The 18,744-nt window shown below is 43.3% G+C and overlaps 1 protein-coding gene across 1 annotated transcript in view; it reads left to right on the top strand.

Moving 5' to 3' along the window:
* The first annotated feature begins 3,375 nt into the window (after positions 1-3,375).
* rnf213b (ring finger protein 213b) overlaps positions 3,376-18,744 on the top strand; it is a 44,702-nt gene continuing 29,333 nt past the window's right edge. Inside the window, exons 1-26 of the mRNA XM_029253952.1 lie at positions 3,376-3,565; positions 4,072-4,241; positions 4,588-4,861; positions 5,449-6,170; positions 6,305-6,460; positions 6,970-7,139; positions 7,373-7,650; positions 7,739-7,986; positions 8,282-8,488; positions 9,263-9,479; positions 9,571-9,626; positions 9,724-9,886; positions 10,187-10,336; positions 10,575-10,673; positions 11,047-11,175; positions 11,511-11,676; positions 12,169-12,336; positions 12,673-12,825; positions 13,197-13,804; positions 14,109-14,268; positions 14,503-14,720; positions 14,963-15,106; positions 15,204-15,356; positions 15,610-16,912; positions 17,461-17,645; positions 17,827-17,985. Coding sequence (XP_029109785.1) covers positions 4,231-4,241; positions 4,588-4,861; positions 5,449-6,170; positions 6,305-6,460; positions 6,970-7,139; positions 7,373-7,650; positions 7,739-7,986; positions 8,282-8,488; positions 9,263-9,479; positions 9,571-9,626; positions 9,724-9,886; positions 10,187-10,336; positions 10,575-10,673; positions 11,047-11,175; positions 11,511-11,676; positions 12,169-12,336; positions 12,673-12,825; positions 13,197-13,804; positions 14,109-14,268; positions 14,503-14,720; positions 14,963-15,106; positions 15,204-15,356; positions 15,610-16,912; positions 17,461-17,645; positions 17,827-17,985 — 6,297 coding nt within the window. The 5' untranslated portion in view covers positions 3,376-3,565; positions 4,072-4,230. The remainder of the gene's footprint in view (positions 3,566-4,071; positions 4,242-4,587; positions 4,862-5,448; positions 6,171-6,304; positions 6,461-6,969; positions 7,140-7,372; positions 7,651-7,738; positions 7,987-8,281; positions 8,489-9,262; positions 9,480-9,570; positions 9,627-9,723; positions 9,887-10,186; positions 10,337-10,574; positions 10,674-11,046; positions 11,176-11,510; positions 11,677-12,168; positions 12,337-12,672; positions 12,826-13,196; positions 13,805-14,108; positions 14,269-14,502; positions 14,721-14,962; positions 15,107-15,203; positions 15,357-15,609; positions 16,913-17,460; positions 17,646-17,826; positions 17,986-18,744) is intronic.

The following is an 18,744-nucleotide window of genomic DNA, read 5'->3' on the forward strand; positions in this document are numbered from 1 at the left end:
GGCATTTTTTTTAAAATAATCCCGTATAACCTTTAGCCTAGGATATTTTTTTTGCGTGAGTGGCGTGGCGCGAGCCGTGAGAACGCGCGCGAGTCGCACTGTAAAGCCGCCAAAAGCGAATGGCGACGAGTGCCGCGTCAGGGACGAAAGTCGAAATTCGCGCTGTTTCGAGTGTTTTTTCGCCCCGTGAATATTATACGAAATACTGTAGCGTTTACTACATTTTTAAATCACGAACATTTTAAATACATGTACGTTTCCAGAACACGTGAAATGAGAGCTCTATTTAGCTGACATTTCGTCCGTGGTGACTTAGTGTGTGTCTCTTCAGGTGCCCTACAGTATTATAATCAAGTAACTTATGAAGGCAAGTTGCACTGTTCTGTTGTGATATTTAATGTGAGTAACTAATGAAGAAATGTCCATTATAAATGGATTTGGTGATATTTTAGCATAAACAGGTGTCACTTTGGGGTTCAAGAATGCATACAAATTTTTGCCACTGAAACTAATGGTACTTAAGTTGCAAGTTTTTCAAGTTTTATTGTCACAAGTACAAGTACCGTGTACAAGTACTATGAAATTCTTCTTGAGTGCTTCTCCACAGACTATGAAAGAAAAAAAACAATAAGTAATGCTAATAACAATAACAATAAAGAACGGTAACAATAAATAATAATAGACAATTGACACGTTGCCACACACCGGCGCCATCTTCAAAGGAGACTTATGTCTTTGAGTTATGAGAATTCACCTTATAAAGCGTTTTCAGGAACATGTTAGCTTTGTAAGATTGAGAAGGCGGTAGTTTAAAGAGTTTGACATGAAAGATGCCCCGTCCTGTTGGATACCTGCAGGCTGAGCTCACAGCTTTCCTCTCTCAATGAACACAGATGTCAAAACGGGATTAGAGGAAGTCAGTTCGTGTTTGGACATGAGATGTAGAAAGAGTCGGTAGCTCCACAGCAGTGTAAGTGTGGATCACAGGTTTTGGATGTGAATAAGGCATGCATGATTCCAACTCTTCTCCTCTTTGTCATCCCTTCAGCGGAGAAGGTGAACACAAAGGGGTGCTCCAACCTCACCTTGGTGCTGGACAACTGGAAGTTTGCCATCATGACGCAGGTCAAGGATCTGCTCCTGAATGACCACAACACCGTCTTGCCAGACTACGGGAGGTGGGCGGGGCGCCTTTCTGTGTGTGCACATGTGTGAATGAGTAACTGCTATCTGCTCTCATTTCCTGGGACTGGTTTTCTTTCTTGGGGAAAACAGTTGCTCTTGAGCTGATCCAAAAATTGAACTAACATCACTCTCATGCCATCATGTGTGGTGTTTGGGGTCTGATTGTGTAAGTTTGTTACTACTGGTTCCCAGCTCAACTGGTGACTCTTCCTCCAGGATCCAGCCCCTCTCGGATGCTCTAGGTGACTTGTACAAGGAGTTCAATGGCCTCAAGGAGCGCTTGGGGGAGCTCACCACGAAATTCGAGACGGTGGAGACATTTGTGGATGACATTCGGGCAGGAAAGGTCCCAGTGCCGCCCAGAGAAGTGCGTCCTATGCCGGAGCGCCAGGCGCTGGAGCCGCAGCCTTCGTCACCCCAGGACGAGAATCCAGTATCTGCTGCCCGTCCCGAAGGCCCTAGGCAACAAGGACGCAGGAACAAGTTTGTAGTTCGAAGACCCATCAGAAAGCCAGAGAGCCCCCAGGCCTGAGGGTTCAAATCCCCCATCCTATTCTTAATCCCAACTTCAACCCTACTTGGAACCAACAAGAGCAGCATGGGTTCACGAGCACAGGCTTGCTGCTAGTGAAAAGTTGCCATTGAGTATTACAGTCGGACAAAAAGCCAAATAAAACGGTGCCAAACATTAGTATTAGTGCCAAACAAAACATACACCTAGGAGCTCATGCAGTCCTCCTGGGATTAATCCCCGTTATTCTGACACACCTCCCCTACTTCATTGTTTGCAACATGTTGCATTTGCATCCTCATGTATCTTGCATGTATGAGTACAAGTTGCACACACTTACTTTATTGCAGGAAAGCCCTGTTCACACATTGCTTTTTAGCCATTATTTTTAATTAATTTAAGATTACCTTAAATTTTCCTCTTCTTTAAAGTTAGAACCAAATAAAATATATGGTATTATATCGAGCTGTAGCTACTTCCTACTCTGCCGTGTTGCTAAACAGATTATATTTTCGCAGTAAAGATATATTACTTAGAACAAAGTTTTGTTAAAAAATAAGCTTGGCTACAAGGTGGCAGGTTAAGAAAAGTAGAACTTTGTCAGAAGATGGGTTGGTACTGTACATAGACCTCAAAGGACGAATGCATTTAATGCATTCTATTTTTATTCAGCATATTTGTGTTGTATTGCGATATTTTAATTTTTCCTGTCCATTTAATTTTTTACTTGTGTGATTCATTGTCTGAATGCTTTTACTGGCTATGGAGATAGTCAAATAAATACTTTCCTTTTTGCAGATTATCAGCACAAAGAAAGCAAAGCTATGAAATAAAGCAGCATTTTCAGAAATTTGGAAGCTGCAATAGTCAACATTTCCAAAGTTAAACGACCTTTCCGTCTTTACCTTGACATCTTTTTTTCGTTTATATAGATTAGTGTTTTTATTGTGACCAGAAGGTTTCTGGTTTGAACATCACAAGAAGCATTAATGATGTATCCTTTAATGTTCTTAACCTGATGCTCATCAGAATATGTTGTGTAGTAAATATGGAAGCATAATATGCAGAAATATCTCTTGTACAGTAAGGTTCAGACAAAATAAGGAACAACATTCAAACACTCATATCACGGACCATTACTGACTGTAAGGAAATCTGAGTTCTACACGTTGTGGTTTATGTCTTGTTTTTTCCTTAAGCAGTGGGTGACAAGGTTTGGGATCAAAATGCAGCATTTAAAAAATTCTGCTTTTGCAAGTAAAAATTGCTAGTGCAGAAATAAAAAAGGAGGATAAGCGTAGAATTACAAACGGTAACTGTTTCTGACTCTTCCTTCGTAACAAGATAGGGGAAGCGGTGTTACACATGCCCAAAGTACTACACACACAAAGCACAGTTTGCAGAAACATTCATGAAAACTGATTATTATGCAATACACAGAGAATCCGCCCCATTTCTAAGCCCATCGTTTCGTATATAAACGACACGAGAACGAAACGAAAGAGAAACTCAACGCGAGCGAATGCCGAAAACTAGGGAGCGGTAGTCATATGTTCCCCGTGTCAACCAAAAATCTGAACAAATTCAATCGATTTTTACACTTTCGTTCATTTCATAGTTGCAGATCGACTGTCTCATTTATGCCTTTGTTAAAAATATTAACCTAAGCGTTGTGTTTAGCGAAGAATATGGCGACAGTGCTCGCCTACAAGGTTGGGTTTTAGGAGACGCTCCCTTCTAGGGGACATCAGTGGTTCGCGCTCATTGGTTGATCAAGTCTCATATTCATATGAGGAAGCAAACGAACACAACACAACCCTGACTGGAAACGGTACTGCTGACGCGGAGCACACTGAGTATTATTTACAGGTAAGTATTCAAAATAAAGCAACTGCGACAGGGTTTACACATATATTCTTACAATGCAGAGCAGAAAAAAGAGGGAAAAATATTTTATGACAATGCATTACTCACTCAGGGCTGTCAGTGTCAAAGAACATTTGATTTGGCCAAATATTAATTGGTTGAAATGTGACGGTATGTGCAGTGCACTTATGAGTTATGAAAGACTCAGAAATTATTTTGGAATTACATTGACAAGGTCAGTAAAGGAAATGTAAGGTGCTCTTGAGAAATGGGCTGCATACAAGTTAAAAAAAAACACAATCTAAGCTAAGGTGTTTTTGAGACCTGAGTTGAAACCCTGTCTGTACATGACTACTACCGAAAATAAATGATGAGGGTGACTTCTGAATAAAACTATCTTTAAGATGCAATACTGAAAATTGCCTTAAATTTGCATTCTTGATTTTATCCTCCAAATTTATTTTTTGTTGTGCAACTTTTACATTATTTCATTTGCTGGGTTTTTACAGCTTTGCATGTGCAGTGTTGTTGCGTATTATTTCAATCAAAAGAATGGTGCAGTTCCTGCAGAGGACTGAATCCACCCTGCAGAGCACAATCTGAAAGAAAAGTCATAAACTTCCTCAAGGAAATAGAAACTCAGGCAGACATCCAGGCCTTAATTTGATATGGCCTCCAGGTGAGGGTGGTGTGATTTCCACGGTCTAACCTCACTCACTGTTAGCCTTCGCACTGCTGTCTACGTCATTTTTCTCACTGTTAGCTGATTCTGCAGTTGCCTTCACGTCTTTATAACTAGTATTCTCATCTCTACAGACATTCCAAAGCAAATCAACTCTTCAACAGTACCTAATACTGTACAGATGCAAATTGTTGTAAGACCTCACCAACATGGTTTAATAATAGTAATTCAGCCAATCTTTGAGTTAAAGTTTAACTATTGAGGTCAACAACAAGAGTAGGGTGCCATCAGAATCAGGGTCAAAAAATAATAGGCTGTCTTACTGAATATGTTCTCCAAACAGGAAGCAGAGGAAGAGAGCGTCAGCAGAGCCCCACTCCCACTTGCCCAAAGTGCCCCATATGGAGAGTGGGGGCCACTCCAGCATGGAACCAGCACTAACTGGGGATCCACTGCCAGAGTCCCTGGGTCCAGCACAATGTTCCCAAAACATTGGCAATACCCGGGGGAACTCATTGACCAACGCGGACAACAATGGGAATGTCCCGAGGGAAGGGACTGCCACAATGATGGTGGGCGTCTTGACAGACAGGTCGAGGGCCAATGGCAAAGAGACGGTGCGAGAGGGGCCGTGCTTTTGTATAGCATTTATATTGCATTACATTTACTGATTTAGCTGACACTTTTCTTTAAAGTGACTTACAATGTTAAGCGACAGCAGGGTTTTATATAGGTTTCACAGCTGCAATACACAATAATCTAGAAACATTTCTCACACACACACACACACACACACACACACACATTTTCAGAACCGCTTGTCCCAGACGGGGTCACGGGGAACCGGAGCCTACCCGGCAACACAGGGCGTAAGGCCGGAGGGGGAAGGGGACACACCCAGGACGGGACGCCAGTCCGCCGCAAGGCACCCCAAGCGGGACTCGAACCCCAGACCCACTGGAGAGCAGGACTGTGGTCCAACCCACTGCGCCACCACACCCCCTGTTGAAACATTTCATTTCTTTTCATACATAGCAGATCTGAACAGAACTTTTTTCAGCTGCAAGATAAATTACTAATATGTTGAGAACAGTATTCATTTTTTGCCGTGTTCCTAAATTCTAGTGTTTCAAGGGTTGGCTAATGAAAGGAAAGAAAACCTTCTTTTATGAATGCATTGAACCAATTTCATTTGCTCCTCAAGTTACAGGAACAGCATAAGTCTGCCAGTTCAGTTGGAAGTGAAAAAAAGAGAGAGAAGAAAAAGAGAAATAGAAAAAGAAAGAAAGGACAGGAGGAAACCAAGAATGTGGATGACAGCAAAACCCAAACTCCTCCTGCAAGTACCCTGAAGGAAGGTGAGAAGGATCAGATGAAGAAAAAGACCTCCCAGATCAGGAGCACCAAAGGGAAGCATGCTGGGAAAGCGCAGGCGGGGCCTCACACGCGGAGACTGACAAGCAGAGCGACGCAGACAGAGATAAAGCCTGACCAGGTTGAGCCTCAAGCACAACGAGTGGAGTCAAAGCACAAGGAGACTCAGACCCCGCTGGCTGAGCTGACCTCTCAACACACGCAGACGGACATGACCAGCACCACTGAGCCGAGTGCAGAACAGCCAGCTCCTGCAACTGAGACAGGGGGTCAGAGCCTGGAGCAGAGGTCTCAGGAGGTGAAGCCAGGCCAGGCGGGGGAAGACCTGAGACATGGCAAAGCTAAGCGTGGACCATCAGACCAAAATGCAGAGAACCCCAAAGATGTGAACCAAGGTGTCCAGGGGCAGACTGATGCACAGAAGGGACGTGATGCTGTAAATATCCAGGGTGCGAAGGCCAGGAGCAGGAGCACCGAGCGTGAGAGGAGGGCTGAGGAGCACCAAGACCAAACAGGAGACCAAGGCAGAAAAGCTGATACGAGGAGGAATGGGTGAGAAGCGCAGTCTCTCCCACATGAAGGGGACCATCACCTTCCTCTTGACTGTGACTGATAGTTGACTGTTTTTAAATGATACCTACAAAAAGTTTCTATTTAAACTTCTTGCTTCTTTTTTCCATTTACAGTGCATCTTCTCTTGCAAGAGAACCTGCTGGACCTCCGATGTTCACATTTTATATTTATGCAGTTCTGGACAAGAAGTTCAGATTCAACCAGAATTCTGACCAACTTCTATTGCTTCTCTCTGAAAGTTATTATGTTTTTCAGACAACTTATTTCTTGTGAGTGAATATGATGATATGTGGCTAGGTTGGTCTGTAAACGGGATAGTAAAGATATCTTTCAGGCGTTATCTAAGTAAATGGAACTGATTTTTAAAAGTGGGGGTGGCTGGTACCCTATTGCTTACAGTTGTTGCCTTTGGATTCGAAGGCTGCTGTTTTGAATCTCACCTACTGCTGTAGTACCCTTGAGCAAGGTACTTACCCTGAATTGCTGCAGTAAAATTACCCAGATGTATAAATGGGTAAATAATTGTAGGTAGCTTAACATTGTAATTCACTTTGGAGAAAACCATCAGCTACATTAGTAAATGTAACATATTAAATTCAATGTAATAAGTGATAGTCTGGATAAGGAAATGTGCCAAAAAATTACATTTTGAAAATAGTATTGTCTTGCAGGTTTCATAAATTGTCTCATTGCATACAGTTTCATAAATATTTTAACGTGTGTTAGTAGCAATTGTCATGTCGAAGTTTAATTAAATTTGAGTTTCATTGTCTTTCAGAGATCTAAGTGAAAAAGGCTGTCTGATTGAAGCTCACATGTCAGTGGAAGAAAATTTAATTTTAAGGGGGCACAGATTGGAATACAAGTATGGTGTGCAACAACGAAAAAATCAGATTCAGGAGGTTGCACTCAGATGGTTAGAGATACCACGTCACCCTGAGCAAAAAGGTCAGGTATTTAACTCCAAGAATTCCCATATGTCTGTAAATTGGGTGATTAATATAGGAGTGATAGAAATTTTGTGTATCACATTTGTGAAATTACAGCTGGTGTGTGAATTAACAGATGAGTTACTCCACAAGCCAGTTTAATTCATTGTTATACCTTCGTGATTTATTTTGTAAATTTAGAGAAGACGGTTTGCTGTATTTATTGAGGTCTTTCTTTTCTGCTGGCTTCAGAAATGCACATCTTTGAGGGACACATTAATCGTGGCAACTCATGGAATGTACTACACTGGATTAGCCACTGGGTTAAATCAGGAAAACAGGAGGTTCCCCAAGCATGGGTGAGCTCAGCCCAAATCCTACTGGACCAGCTTTTTGAAAAGTGGCCAGCCAAAATCGACCAAGAGGGCATCCAGCAGTTTGTTCAGCACTTAAGGAGTTTCTGCTGGAATTTCCACTCAGCTCCTGACCGACTGATTTATCCAGACAAATCTAGACCTCCATCTGTTAATGTAAGTGTGTTGTTTATACTAGGTAAACAGAATTAATGAAATCAGTTTCCTTTGGTGCCACAAATATCTTCTCCTTCTTTCTGTGAAGGTGTTCAGGTTGGTATCAGAACGATTTCTTCGGCTGATAAGGGGCGAATCAAAGGCACCGCCTCTGAAGAGCCACTGTGAGAAGAACCCCGTGCTGCTGGGCCTCGCGGTGTTCCAGACCTGCATGGCCTGTTCACTAGATGTTGGTGTGAAGGGCTGGGCGGAGCTGTGCCGTATGATGACCTCAGAGACTGCTCTGGACAGTCGGCACATTGCGGACGTCAAGAGTGTCTTTACAAGGGGCCAGTTGTGCGTCAGAATAACATTTTTCATGCATTCAAATCTGTTAACCTGTTAGTTATTGATGCACATTCCTTTGTTAGATTTTCTGTAAATGATAAGTAGACAGATAAATGGTTCATCATTCTTACTCATAGGCTACAAATTAAATTTTAATATGTTTCTAAATATTGTTATTGTGTAGCAGAGAAAGCAAGGTTAAGGCTAAGTCTGGTGGAAATGTTCTTGGTGTGTCTCAGTCTATGGTATGTCACCCTTGAATCTTCACAATTCAGCTTCTAACCTCCGACCTCTGACCTTTTAGCACCATCATTGGCCTGATGAACCAGTGTGTAAAATCCCTTGTGGCCGAGCTCCCGCTCCTGCTGCTCCTTTTGCGCAAGTTCCAGGAGCCCGGTTTGGATGCCACCGCACCCAGCTCTGGAACGGAGGGGCAGCCATGGGAGGCACTGGAGCGAGTGGAGTACACCTCTTTCCGGGAGAATATCCGCAGCCTCACTGACAAAAGGAGGTTTGTCTCAATCCCAGAAGCCTCTTGTGAGCCTCTGTCAGTCAGGTCTATAGATCTAATAGATAGATTATAGAGTAGGATCCACACCAAGCTTGCTGTGAAAAAAGCATTCTGGTACATTAAACCATTCTTACGATATATGTGGCCATAGTTTTCAAAGATCACATTGAGAGATGAATGGCAGCATGCAAAGCATGGCACAATTGCACCATGTTCCTTTCATATTTTTGCGCACCGTGTGCTTTATTAGACAAGTTGATATAGCATACAATGGGGTGCGTTGCGACGGACTGGCGTCCCGTCCTGGGTGTGTCCCCTCCCCCTCCGGCCTTACGCCCTGTGTTGCCGGGTAGGCTCCGGTTCCCCGCGACCCCGTATGGGACAAGCGGTTCGGAAAGTGTGTGTGTGTGTGTGTGTGTGTGTGTGTGTGTGTGTGTGTGTGTGTGTGTGTAGACCGTCAAGTATGATATAGAAGCTGGAATGGTGAAAAAATTGTGACTGACTCAGATCAGCTGTTGCACCGTTGAGGCTGATCTTAAACATGAACCTTTAACCAGTAAAACTATCCATCTTCATAAGCGAGTCACATGTTGACACTATAAGCTATTTAATTCTCTTTGGATCAGAGGGCCTGCCAAGTTAAATATCTATGAGAATGTATTTCAGGTCATTGAGTCATTGAACGGAGTGTTCTTGGTTCAACATTGGCTGTCTGTTTTGACCTGGTTGTGCAGTTCTTCTGTGACCCCTGCCATTTCTGTTGTTTTTGTGTAGGATGATGCTCACTTTAATTCAAGACCATAAATCACATGCTGAAGAATGGCCCCAGCTTTGGATCCATTGGTTCTGCTTTGTGGCCACAGAGGACATTCCAGAATTTTCCACACAGGCTGGACTGGATGTAAAATTCTTAACTCAGACCTTGATGTGCAGGTTGAAGGACTATGAGAGATCTAGTAACAGTGATGAAATTAGAAGAATGAACCTTCAGGTGTGTTTTGCAGAGTTAGTTTCTAATGAAAAGCACTGCCATGTTTGTCTTTATATGCTCTGATGTGACGCTCAGTCTTTCTGATTCACAGGCCGTCCAGGATGTCATCAGCCATATACTGAAGAGGCTTCACAGTGATCATGAGAGGTTTGAAAAATGAAATAAAAACCAAATAATACTGAAAAATTCATTCTTCCTTTCATTTTTCCTTTTTTTTAATTTTCATTTCATGTTTTCACTGTAGCATAGTGCATTCTGGGCGTGTGGACTCCATGCTGCAGTGTTGCATCAACATTGCGAAGAGCACTTGTATGATAGCTAAGCTGGTCTCCATGTACAAAGCAGTGGTGCTGTCCTACCAGCTAGTGCTGAAGGTGACTGAATTTCAGCACTCCCTCCTGGCAGAGGTATCCTTCTCAAGATCATCATGTGCTGTGGATGACCTTGCACAAACTAAAAACATGTTCAATGTTAAAATGACTTCAATATTTGTTATCAGTATTGCAGTGGTAGTAGGGTGGTGGTAGTGTGTAGGTTAAGAGCTTCTAACCTGAGGGTTACTTGTCCAAGTCCTAAGCAAAGATAAAGCACCAGCTGTGGCAATGGGATCTGTTCTGAACACATTCTTGGTGCAAGTCCACAATACTCCTTGGTCATTGCAGTCCAACTGTTGTGAGAAATTCAGTGGCGGTGTCATCTTCCTCCAGCAGGCGAGTGAAGAGGAGGATAAAGATCGAGAACGGCTCTTTGACATGTTAAGAGCTGCTCAGAGTGATCTCAGCCAATGGAGAGGAGACCTTCTTTCCAAACCCCTTTTGACGAAATCGGGAGCTCTCTCCTACCCCAAAGAATTCGAGGTACTCTCAGAAACTCAAGCTCTCCCTTATTCATGTTCAGGGTTTCTTACTGCTCATCTAGGCAAATGTACAGAAAGCAATACTGAGGTGGACATAATGCCACAGCTTCAGAATTAAAGAACACTTCCTGTACATATGGGCTTTTGACTTGCCCAACCAGGTTCTCCAATACTTTAGTGCCTGTCAGGGTTTGTGGGGACAGATGCCCAATGACTTTTTCCTCTCTGTGTCTTGCTAGCTGTGGGATGCTCTGTTGAACGTGGAGTGCTCAGTGCAACAGGTCTCAGATCAGTGGAGTTCTGCTATGGAGAGGGACCTGAGAAGGAGGATCTCCCAGGTGAGAGTTCCTACTAGAGTACTCGGGCCTTGTAGTGGTCATGTGATCTTCCAGAAAGAGGTCTGAACTTAGGTTCTGAGACTAGCATTTGATCAAAGAGTCAAAAAAGGTGTCCCATACAAGGAAGTATAAGTTTGAAGAGTACTTGAAGAGATGCAAAAACTACAAATGTACGATTAGGTGGTCTAGACTAGGTTCATCAGTCAGCTTTTTAAACAGGTAACAAATATGACAGTGTTTTTACCTTAATTTGCACCACACTCTTTGGCCTAGCTGTCTAGAACCAGCAATCGTTCAGAATCATGAGACCTCATCAGTGTATCTAGCCATCGTGGCTATCATCGCATGCAGAGCCATTCCTCTTCCACCTTAGGCCAGTGCCGTAGACCGGGTCCTTGTCTGCTGCCGAATGTCTTCAGTGGGGGCATCAAGCACGACGCATGTCACCATCACCACTTGCCTCCAAGAGTTGTGTCAGTCAGCCATCAGGAGTATCTGCCAGGTCAGTGTGGGATAAAGTCCACCAGTCTACTTGGCCCCTTCCAGTGTTTACTATGGTATAAAGTAACACTGAGTCTCATCTGGGCATACAGTCTTGCAATAAATTAAAATGACAGTAATTAGATTTATAAGCAGCAACATGCTTAAGTTTTTGACAGTGAAGAAGATCACAGGTCATGCACCTGTTTGTCTGGTTTTCGGTTAGAGATTTAAACATTGTTGAAATTTTTGACTAGCACACGACCTTTAAAACAAATCAAATTGGACAGTTCACAGTATGTGTAAGAATATGCGTGCGTGCAGAGTGTTTAACGCCTACTGCTGCCATGTGTTAAGGATGCCAAAGAGGGTGATCTGATGGAGAAGCTCTCCACCCATGGTAAAGCTGTCCCCATACCTGTCCTGTCCGCCATCGTTGTGGAGTCCGCAGTCCGATTTGAGAATGATGTGGTGGGTCAGCTCCTGGATCCCCAGTCAGCCATTCATCACTTCCTGTCTGAAGGTGTGTGCTCCCTTCATCATAGGCATTGTCTTCACTGGGTCATGAGATGTTTGTCCCTTTTTGGACTTCACTTATCCTATTAGAGAAGTTCTTATTGAGTCATACAGAAGCCAGTACCTTCGCAGCTGAGTACCTGGTTGGAGTCCTGATTAAATTTATTTGAAATCCGCCCTTCCACAAGTGGAGGTCAGAACCATCTGAAGCATCTAGATGTAAACCTCATGTATATAAGCTGGAATACTCTATTCATTTGCAGGTGAGTTTTTTTACAAATAAATGATCAAGTCAGTTGACTGTAACTCAGATGGATATAGTGTGGATGATCCAGGGAGGTCTGGGCCCTTAGCTTTCCGTTGTTTTTCACTTTGGTCAGGGATCCTAGTTGTTCTATCACCAAGAAAGGCCCACAGTATTGCAGACTCAGCACTTTAGCAAATGTTTGCAGTTCAAACCCTTAAATACCGTTGTTGCTCTTTTCTCCACTGGGTGCAGGTGTTTGGCAGGATGTTCAAGTAGACCAGAAAGCAGCCCAGGTCCTGGAGAGTGCACGAGCCAACCTGGGTTCTCTGGTGGAGGCCCTCAGGCTGGGCAGTGTTCCTCTGGGACAACTTCAGGCCACTGTGAAGCATTGTGAAGAATTTAAGAAGCTTTACCTCCGGTGTAGGTTTCCTTGATTGTTCACATGAAGTATATATGATGGGACATTTTAAAGTGATGGACCTGTTTCTCATCGATGAGACAGAAGCTGAATTTTACTCTTGTGGAAATAGTCATGCATTGAAAGTAACCTTCCATTTTCCTTTGGCTATAATATAAAGCAGTATTTATAATCATAGCCGGGTGATGGTGGTATGAATATTTCAGTTCATCATCCCATCTCCAGAAAAAAATACTGCAATAATGCATTTTCAGTATACATGATAGTGAGTCCAGAGATAAAAACCCATTTTCACCTGTATGTCTAAATCATCTTAATGTCAGTGGTGTCTTCCACAGACAAAAGTAAAAAATCCGGAGGACAGAATGTTGTGATTGATGTTGAGAAGCTTCTGACCCAGAGACAGAGAGACATGGAAGCTTTTTCCCACCAAAGGGATCACATGGACACCCTCATCAAGATGATCAGAAAGATAACAGATTTCATCACAGGTCAGTTCGGTCTCTTGTACTCAAGAAGATCAGGTCTGCAGATAGTTTGCCCCCACTAGACATATCTTGCTCTTATTCATCAGTCTGATTGATGGGACAGTTAGTTCAGTCATGCCAGAATCCAAATATATATGAAGAAAAAGAAATGATATTGAAAATGGATCATTGAAATAGTTGCTATGATCTGCATAGTCCATTGATAACCTTGATGAGTAGTTGTTGCCAAGGTTCGTGTTTCCTGCATTTTGTTGTAAATGTATGCCACAAGGTGTTGATGTCTGAGGTAGCAGTCCCATTGACATTTGTTTTAAGCCCTATTTATTCTTTCCATATTTTTCTACTGGAAATTAATATTTTTCTTCTCTCCCCAGTTCCAGAGCTGTGTGCTCTTGAGAGGCAGCACAGAGCTGACCTCCAGTCCGTGAGTTTGAACACTCTGGTCAGTGTTCAGTCATACAGCTCTGGTCATGAAAAACCTCAGAGGTGTCTATTGTGGTATGATGCCGACCAAACAGTTCTCAGTATGGCAAAGGAGATGCATGAGGTGCAATCAAGCACTTTGATGCTCAGTCTGTGGGTGGAGAGGGCATCAAATATGTGCAGTCCTGGCTCCATGACCATCCGAATGACATTGGCGCAGGTCCAGTTGGCCATCTGGGCACCTCAGTTAGCACAGTACCATCAGCTGGCCAGGAAGCTGGCATTTGGGACAGTCACCTTTGAGGAACTGGACAGAGTTCTGCAAGGAGCGGGCGACAGGGGTGAGGGAGCTCAGATTGGGAAGGAACTGGACCTGATGACAAGAATACTGCAGGGACAGCCCGGCATTGAGCTCAACTGGACAGAGCATCGAATTTGTCAGATTCGGCAGTACCAGCAGCTCCGGCAGGCAGCAGAGTCCGCCAGTACTATCCTGGGGATTGCTCAGCAACTGCAGCTTCGTGGTGACTTCATGTGCATTCGCAGCCTCACTAAGATGGTAAGATGACTGAAATGGACAGTCACTAGACTGCAGCCCTGGCTTAAAAGTGTCTCTGTATCCCATTTACCACTTTAAATTGATATAATTGTCAGCATCAGTTATTTATAAATTTAAGCAAGTACTTCCATGATATTAGCATATGAATAATTGTAATTCGTGTAAATTGTGCTCATATAAAATGTTATCTAAGAATGTCATCCACGTATACTGCATGTCCTTACTTGGTGCCATCAATACTATAGCAGCTGTCTGAAGCATGAAATGCATTTGCACGTCACTAATCATAGGGAATCTCACACAGAGGGAAGATTCGTTCAAAGGTAACACCTTATGTTCGCTAAGTGATGACCTCATCGAGGCTCAGTCACAGCTGAGCAGAGTGAACCAGGATTGCACCGCCTGCCTTCAGGAGTTTTTGCGGAGCAAGACGCTAATCTCCTGGGTCAAGGCTGAACTCAAGAGTAAGAATAGCCCCCACTGACCACTGTCTGGGGTTATACAAGTGCTTTTGCTTATATCCTGTAGGTTGGCTGTTTCTTGTGTGTCCGTTGTCCATATAATATTGACAATGATCTTCATCCCTTCCAGCTTCCAACCTATAATCATCAACCAGTTCGGTTCCCAAGTTTTAAATTAAGACAATACTAGAATCTGTAAAACCATCTTACTAACATAATCTTGGATTCCCTCTACAGAGATGAGTGAAATGAAGGTCTTTGTGGACCTGGCCTCCATTTCAGCTGGTGAGAATGACTCTGAGATTGACAGGGTCGCATGCTTCCATGACGCGGTGATGGGCTACGGCCCCCTGATTTACTCCCTGCCCGCCACGGCAGGGTTTGCTGAGTTCATGAAATGCACAGAGCTAGTGTGGGATGCTTTGGAAAGAGACAAGAAGCTGCCACAGAAACTGGTGATTTCCCCTTCATTTCCCTTTCTATGAAATTCGTGATTGAAAGGATATGGTGCTGTTGTAAATACGCATGTAGGTTGCAATTATTGACTTTAAATAGCCATAATAAACAGCACTTCCTCCTGCAAACCCTTTGCTGAGCACCTGAAGCATTGTTATCATTTATGCAAGTCTTCTATGACAGTCTTTCTGGAAAGCATGCAGGAGTTCTTACATTTCAACCAGCCGTTCTTCCTCTCCAGAGAGACTCCATGCGCTGGCTGGACTGGCTGAAAGGGCTGAGGGAGACCCATGGGTCTGTGGAGCAGTCTTCTTTCTCATTAGCCACTTCCATCAACAGCAAGGGAGTGTACGAAGTGGGCTGGCCCGAAACACTCCAAGAGAAGGTGAGAGGACACATTTTCTGACTGTATTTTTCTTCTTGTGGACCTATGAGTTCTCAACTCATTGCCAAGTATAAACACAACCCTCCGTTCATCATAGCGAACCATGCAGAACCTCTTGATGGTAAAGGTGAGAGAGGACAGTTCTGACAAGAGATACAGTTTGGCTGAGTTACTGGAACTGCAGAACAAGCTCATGCTGATGTCATCCAAAGGGGACCATGGTAAGGAGCAGGTCAACAGATTTATGCAGGTATGTTAGACATATAACCCTTTCTTTACATCAAATTACACACTTTGTAGCAGCATTAAATTCGAAAAGATCACTGTTTTCAGTGATTCTAAACCCATTGAGAATATATATATGTATGTGTCAAAGCAACAGAATCAGCTTTCAGACATTGAGCGTAATCAAATATTTCCTTGATACCCAATCCATCATGATAGCCACCTATGATATTCTGTCACTGCTTTTGAGTAAATTTTGAACGCCCTTCTCCCATCAGGTATTTGATGGAGTCCAGAGGTTGGGACACGTCCTCCTGCAGCTACAGTCATCAGGCAACATGCTCTTTCGTCACTGGGAAGCTCATGTCTTCTGCAGCCCAAAGAGCATGCCATGCATCAAGGTCAGATTCCCCCTGCCAGGGAAAGCTTTTGAGTACCGAGGAGAGTTGACAGAGCAGTTGCAAGAACTTTGTCGTTCTATGGAGTTCTGCCATCAAGACTGGGTCAAAATTGTTGGCAACGCCCGCATCCAGTTCCACTCTCTAAACCATTACACAGCCGAGCAGATTGTGCACTTGTGCCACTGGGTGTTTGCTGTCTGGAGGAGACAGACCTCCATTCCGCAGTCAGTCTGGTACCTTCTGTGCTCATTGAAGCCAGGGTGCACTTTGAATAATGTCAGGAATGCTTGCTCTATGGCCATTGAAACGCCAAGGAGACCACAGCCCCAGCAGACACCACTTGTTCCAGCAGTGGCTGCTATGGAAAGATCTGCGAAGATTTCCGAATTTCTCTCAGGTGGACATGGAGAAAACAGAGACAGAAGCGAAGCGGTACCTGTCAAAAGTGTCTCAGGTTTGAGCAAACAAGATGATACAATGGAGGACACTCCCTCTGCTGTCACAGTAATCCAAAATGCAGCAGACAGCGTGGAGAACCTCTGGAGTTGTTTTAAAGAGGACATGCCACAATACCTTGGCCAGAATTTAGACATCTTCACCTTGGGTCGGTTCCTCACACATCTCTCAGAGATGAACCGAGAGCAAGTGAAGCGAACGATGCCAAAAATCCTTTGCGAAGGAAGGCCTAACCTTGTTTTCTGCCCAGTGACTGATGTGTTGAGCACAGCCCTTGGCTTTTACATGGAGAGCCCTGAGCAACCCCTTCCCTCCTCCGATGAGATATTGCTTTGCCAGGAGGAGACCACAGCAGAACAGGTTGAACTCTTTCTTAGACGAGCTCTGAGGCAAAGTGCCCCAGGCAGCGAGAGTAAGATCTTCACAGTCATCAATGTCGGGCTGTTAACCTACGATGTGAGCGTGTCCATGGGGGAGTGTTACGAACATCTGGAGAGGAGTGCAGGGCCTCACTACCGCCTGATAATAGTGTGCCCACTGAACCACCAGCACAGATATGTTCCATCCTTCTTCAGCAACCATAAAGTGCAAGCAAGTATGAGCATCACAAGAGAGAAGGCCAGGGAATACCTTCGCCACCACTTCATCGCAACCTCACTACACCCACATGTCTTTCCTGGCAACCTATCTGTGTGGATCGTCTCATCAACGCGTCCTGCTGTTGGTAAGAGAGTGGAGAAGCAGTTAATGTTATATGACACTTCTAGTCTTCAAAATACAGTGATCCCTCAATTTATGAAACCAATCCAAATTTCAGATACTGAAAGCCTGTTTCCCATTATTTTAAATGGGAAAAATCATAATGCCTCCCCAGCCCATTCGAAAACCCCAAGCCAGATAAATTCCCAAATATCTCTAAAACACCTATATAGCTTTCACCCATGATTTCAGCATGATGTAAAACACTTCAATTTACGTTTACATTTATTTGTTTATTGGGTAGGTAGTATTTTTTTATGAATGAATTGTGTTTTCCTTATATCCAATAGACGGCAATGAGCATCCAGTAATGATAAATGACTGAATTCAGATAATCAATCCGACAGATTTTACTGTATAGATTTTTTTTGTTCTGAAATCGAAAGTCGGGTATCTTCTAAAAGCTCGGAGCCATTATGCTGAAATTTTGAAGAAAGAGAGTCTGTAAATCGACACAACCTCTGCTTGTAGGATTCTTCTTCGCTTAATCTGAGCAATGTCATTTGGTCTCAGGAAAGTCCCTCTATGTGAAGCGGCTGTTCGAAAGGTTCCAGAAGGCAATTCCCATGGCCCGGCAGCTGTGTATCAGACTCCTTGAGGCTCGTGTTCATCTAGACTCATTTATGAGGACCATGGAGGAGCAGATGCAATCACTGAGGGAGCAGGACCCAGTGCTCCTGCACATCGATGTGGCGGCGGTACTTTACAATAAATATATGTTCCCATATTTATAGGTGATCCATTTATGTACAAAGACATTTAGAATTAATGCCTTCCGTGAAATCTGAAGTCTGTGACCTTTAGGATGTATAAAATATTAATCGCTCATTAAGTGAGGTGCACAATACTTACAATGTTATGTTACTTGTTCTTGCACAGGTTCAATTTGGTCTGGAGGAGTTCCTCTTCCAGCTTCTAATTCTGAGCTGTCTAAGTGATAGTGAGGGGAATTTATGGAGAAGAAATACTGTCCATCTCATTACCATTGAAGTACTTCGACCACAGCCAACTCAATTGCCTCAAACTCTGAACAAACAGGTACTATTAACAATGATTTTGATTATACTAATTTTAATAGAGCAGTACAGTGGCGCAGCTCCTGGGCTGAGGGGTCAGATGTGTATTTCAGTTTAGCTCAGTCTCTGTAGAGTTTGCATGTTCCCCCCGTGATCAGGTGGGTTTTGTCTGGGTGATCCAGCTTCCTCTGAAAGTCCGAAGACCTGTGTTCACCATTAACTGGTGACTGTAAATTGCCCTTAGGTCATAGTACGTGAGTCATATTGTAATATATAACTTAAAGCAGAACTTTTCAGATCAGGTGCAGGTATGTATAGCATTGATCCTCTGGCTTCATGGTGGAGAGCTAAGTCCTGATTCGAGGAGTGACTGGCCATTCCATTAACAACCTGAGAAACCAAAACCACTTTCTTGCGGACAGAAAACAGTTGGGTTGCTCACCAATGGTACAGTTATATTTTTGGCCACTGATGAAGATTTCCTGTTGAAAATTATGACATTATGTTATTTTTTGTAATGGAGCACCTTAAGTGACTGAACTAGTTGCTATCTCCAGGTAAAACCCAATAGGACCCTTTTTTAACAGAAATGTTTAAGTAGGAGATGGGGAAAATGTAGCCAATTCAGTTTGCCATAATATAAATATCTAGTTATAAACATAATTTCTTAAATTTGAGACTGAAAGTATTTAAATATTTAAAGTATAGATGCTCAAAAACTAGTGTCTCCTTCAGTATAGCATACATTTGAACATACACGTCTAAAACTGGTATTGAATGG

The sequence above is a fragment of the Scleropages formosus genome, chromosome 1 (genome assembly GCF_900964775.1).
Source record: "Scleropages formosus chromosome 1, fSclFor1.1, whole genome shotgun sequence".
In the NCBI taxonomy this organism is placed as follows: domain Eukaryota; kingdom Metazoa; phylum Chordata; class Actinopteri; order Osteoglossiformes; family Osteoglossidae; genus Scleropages; species Scleropages formosus.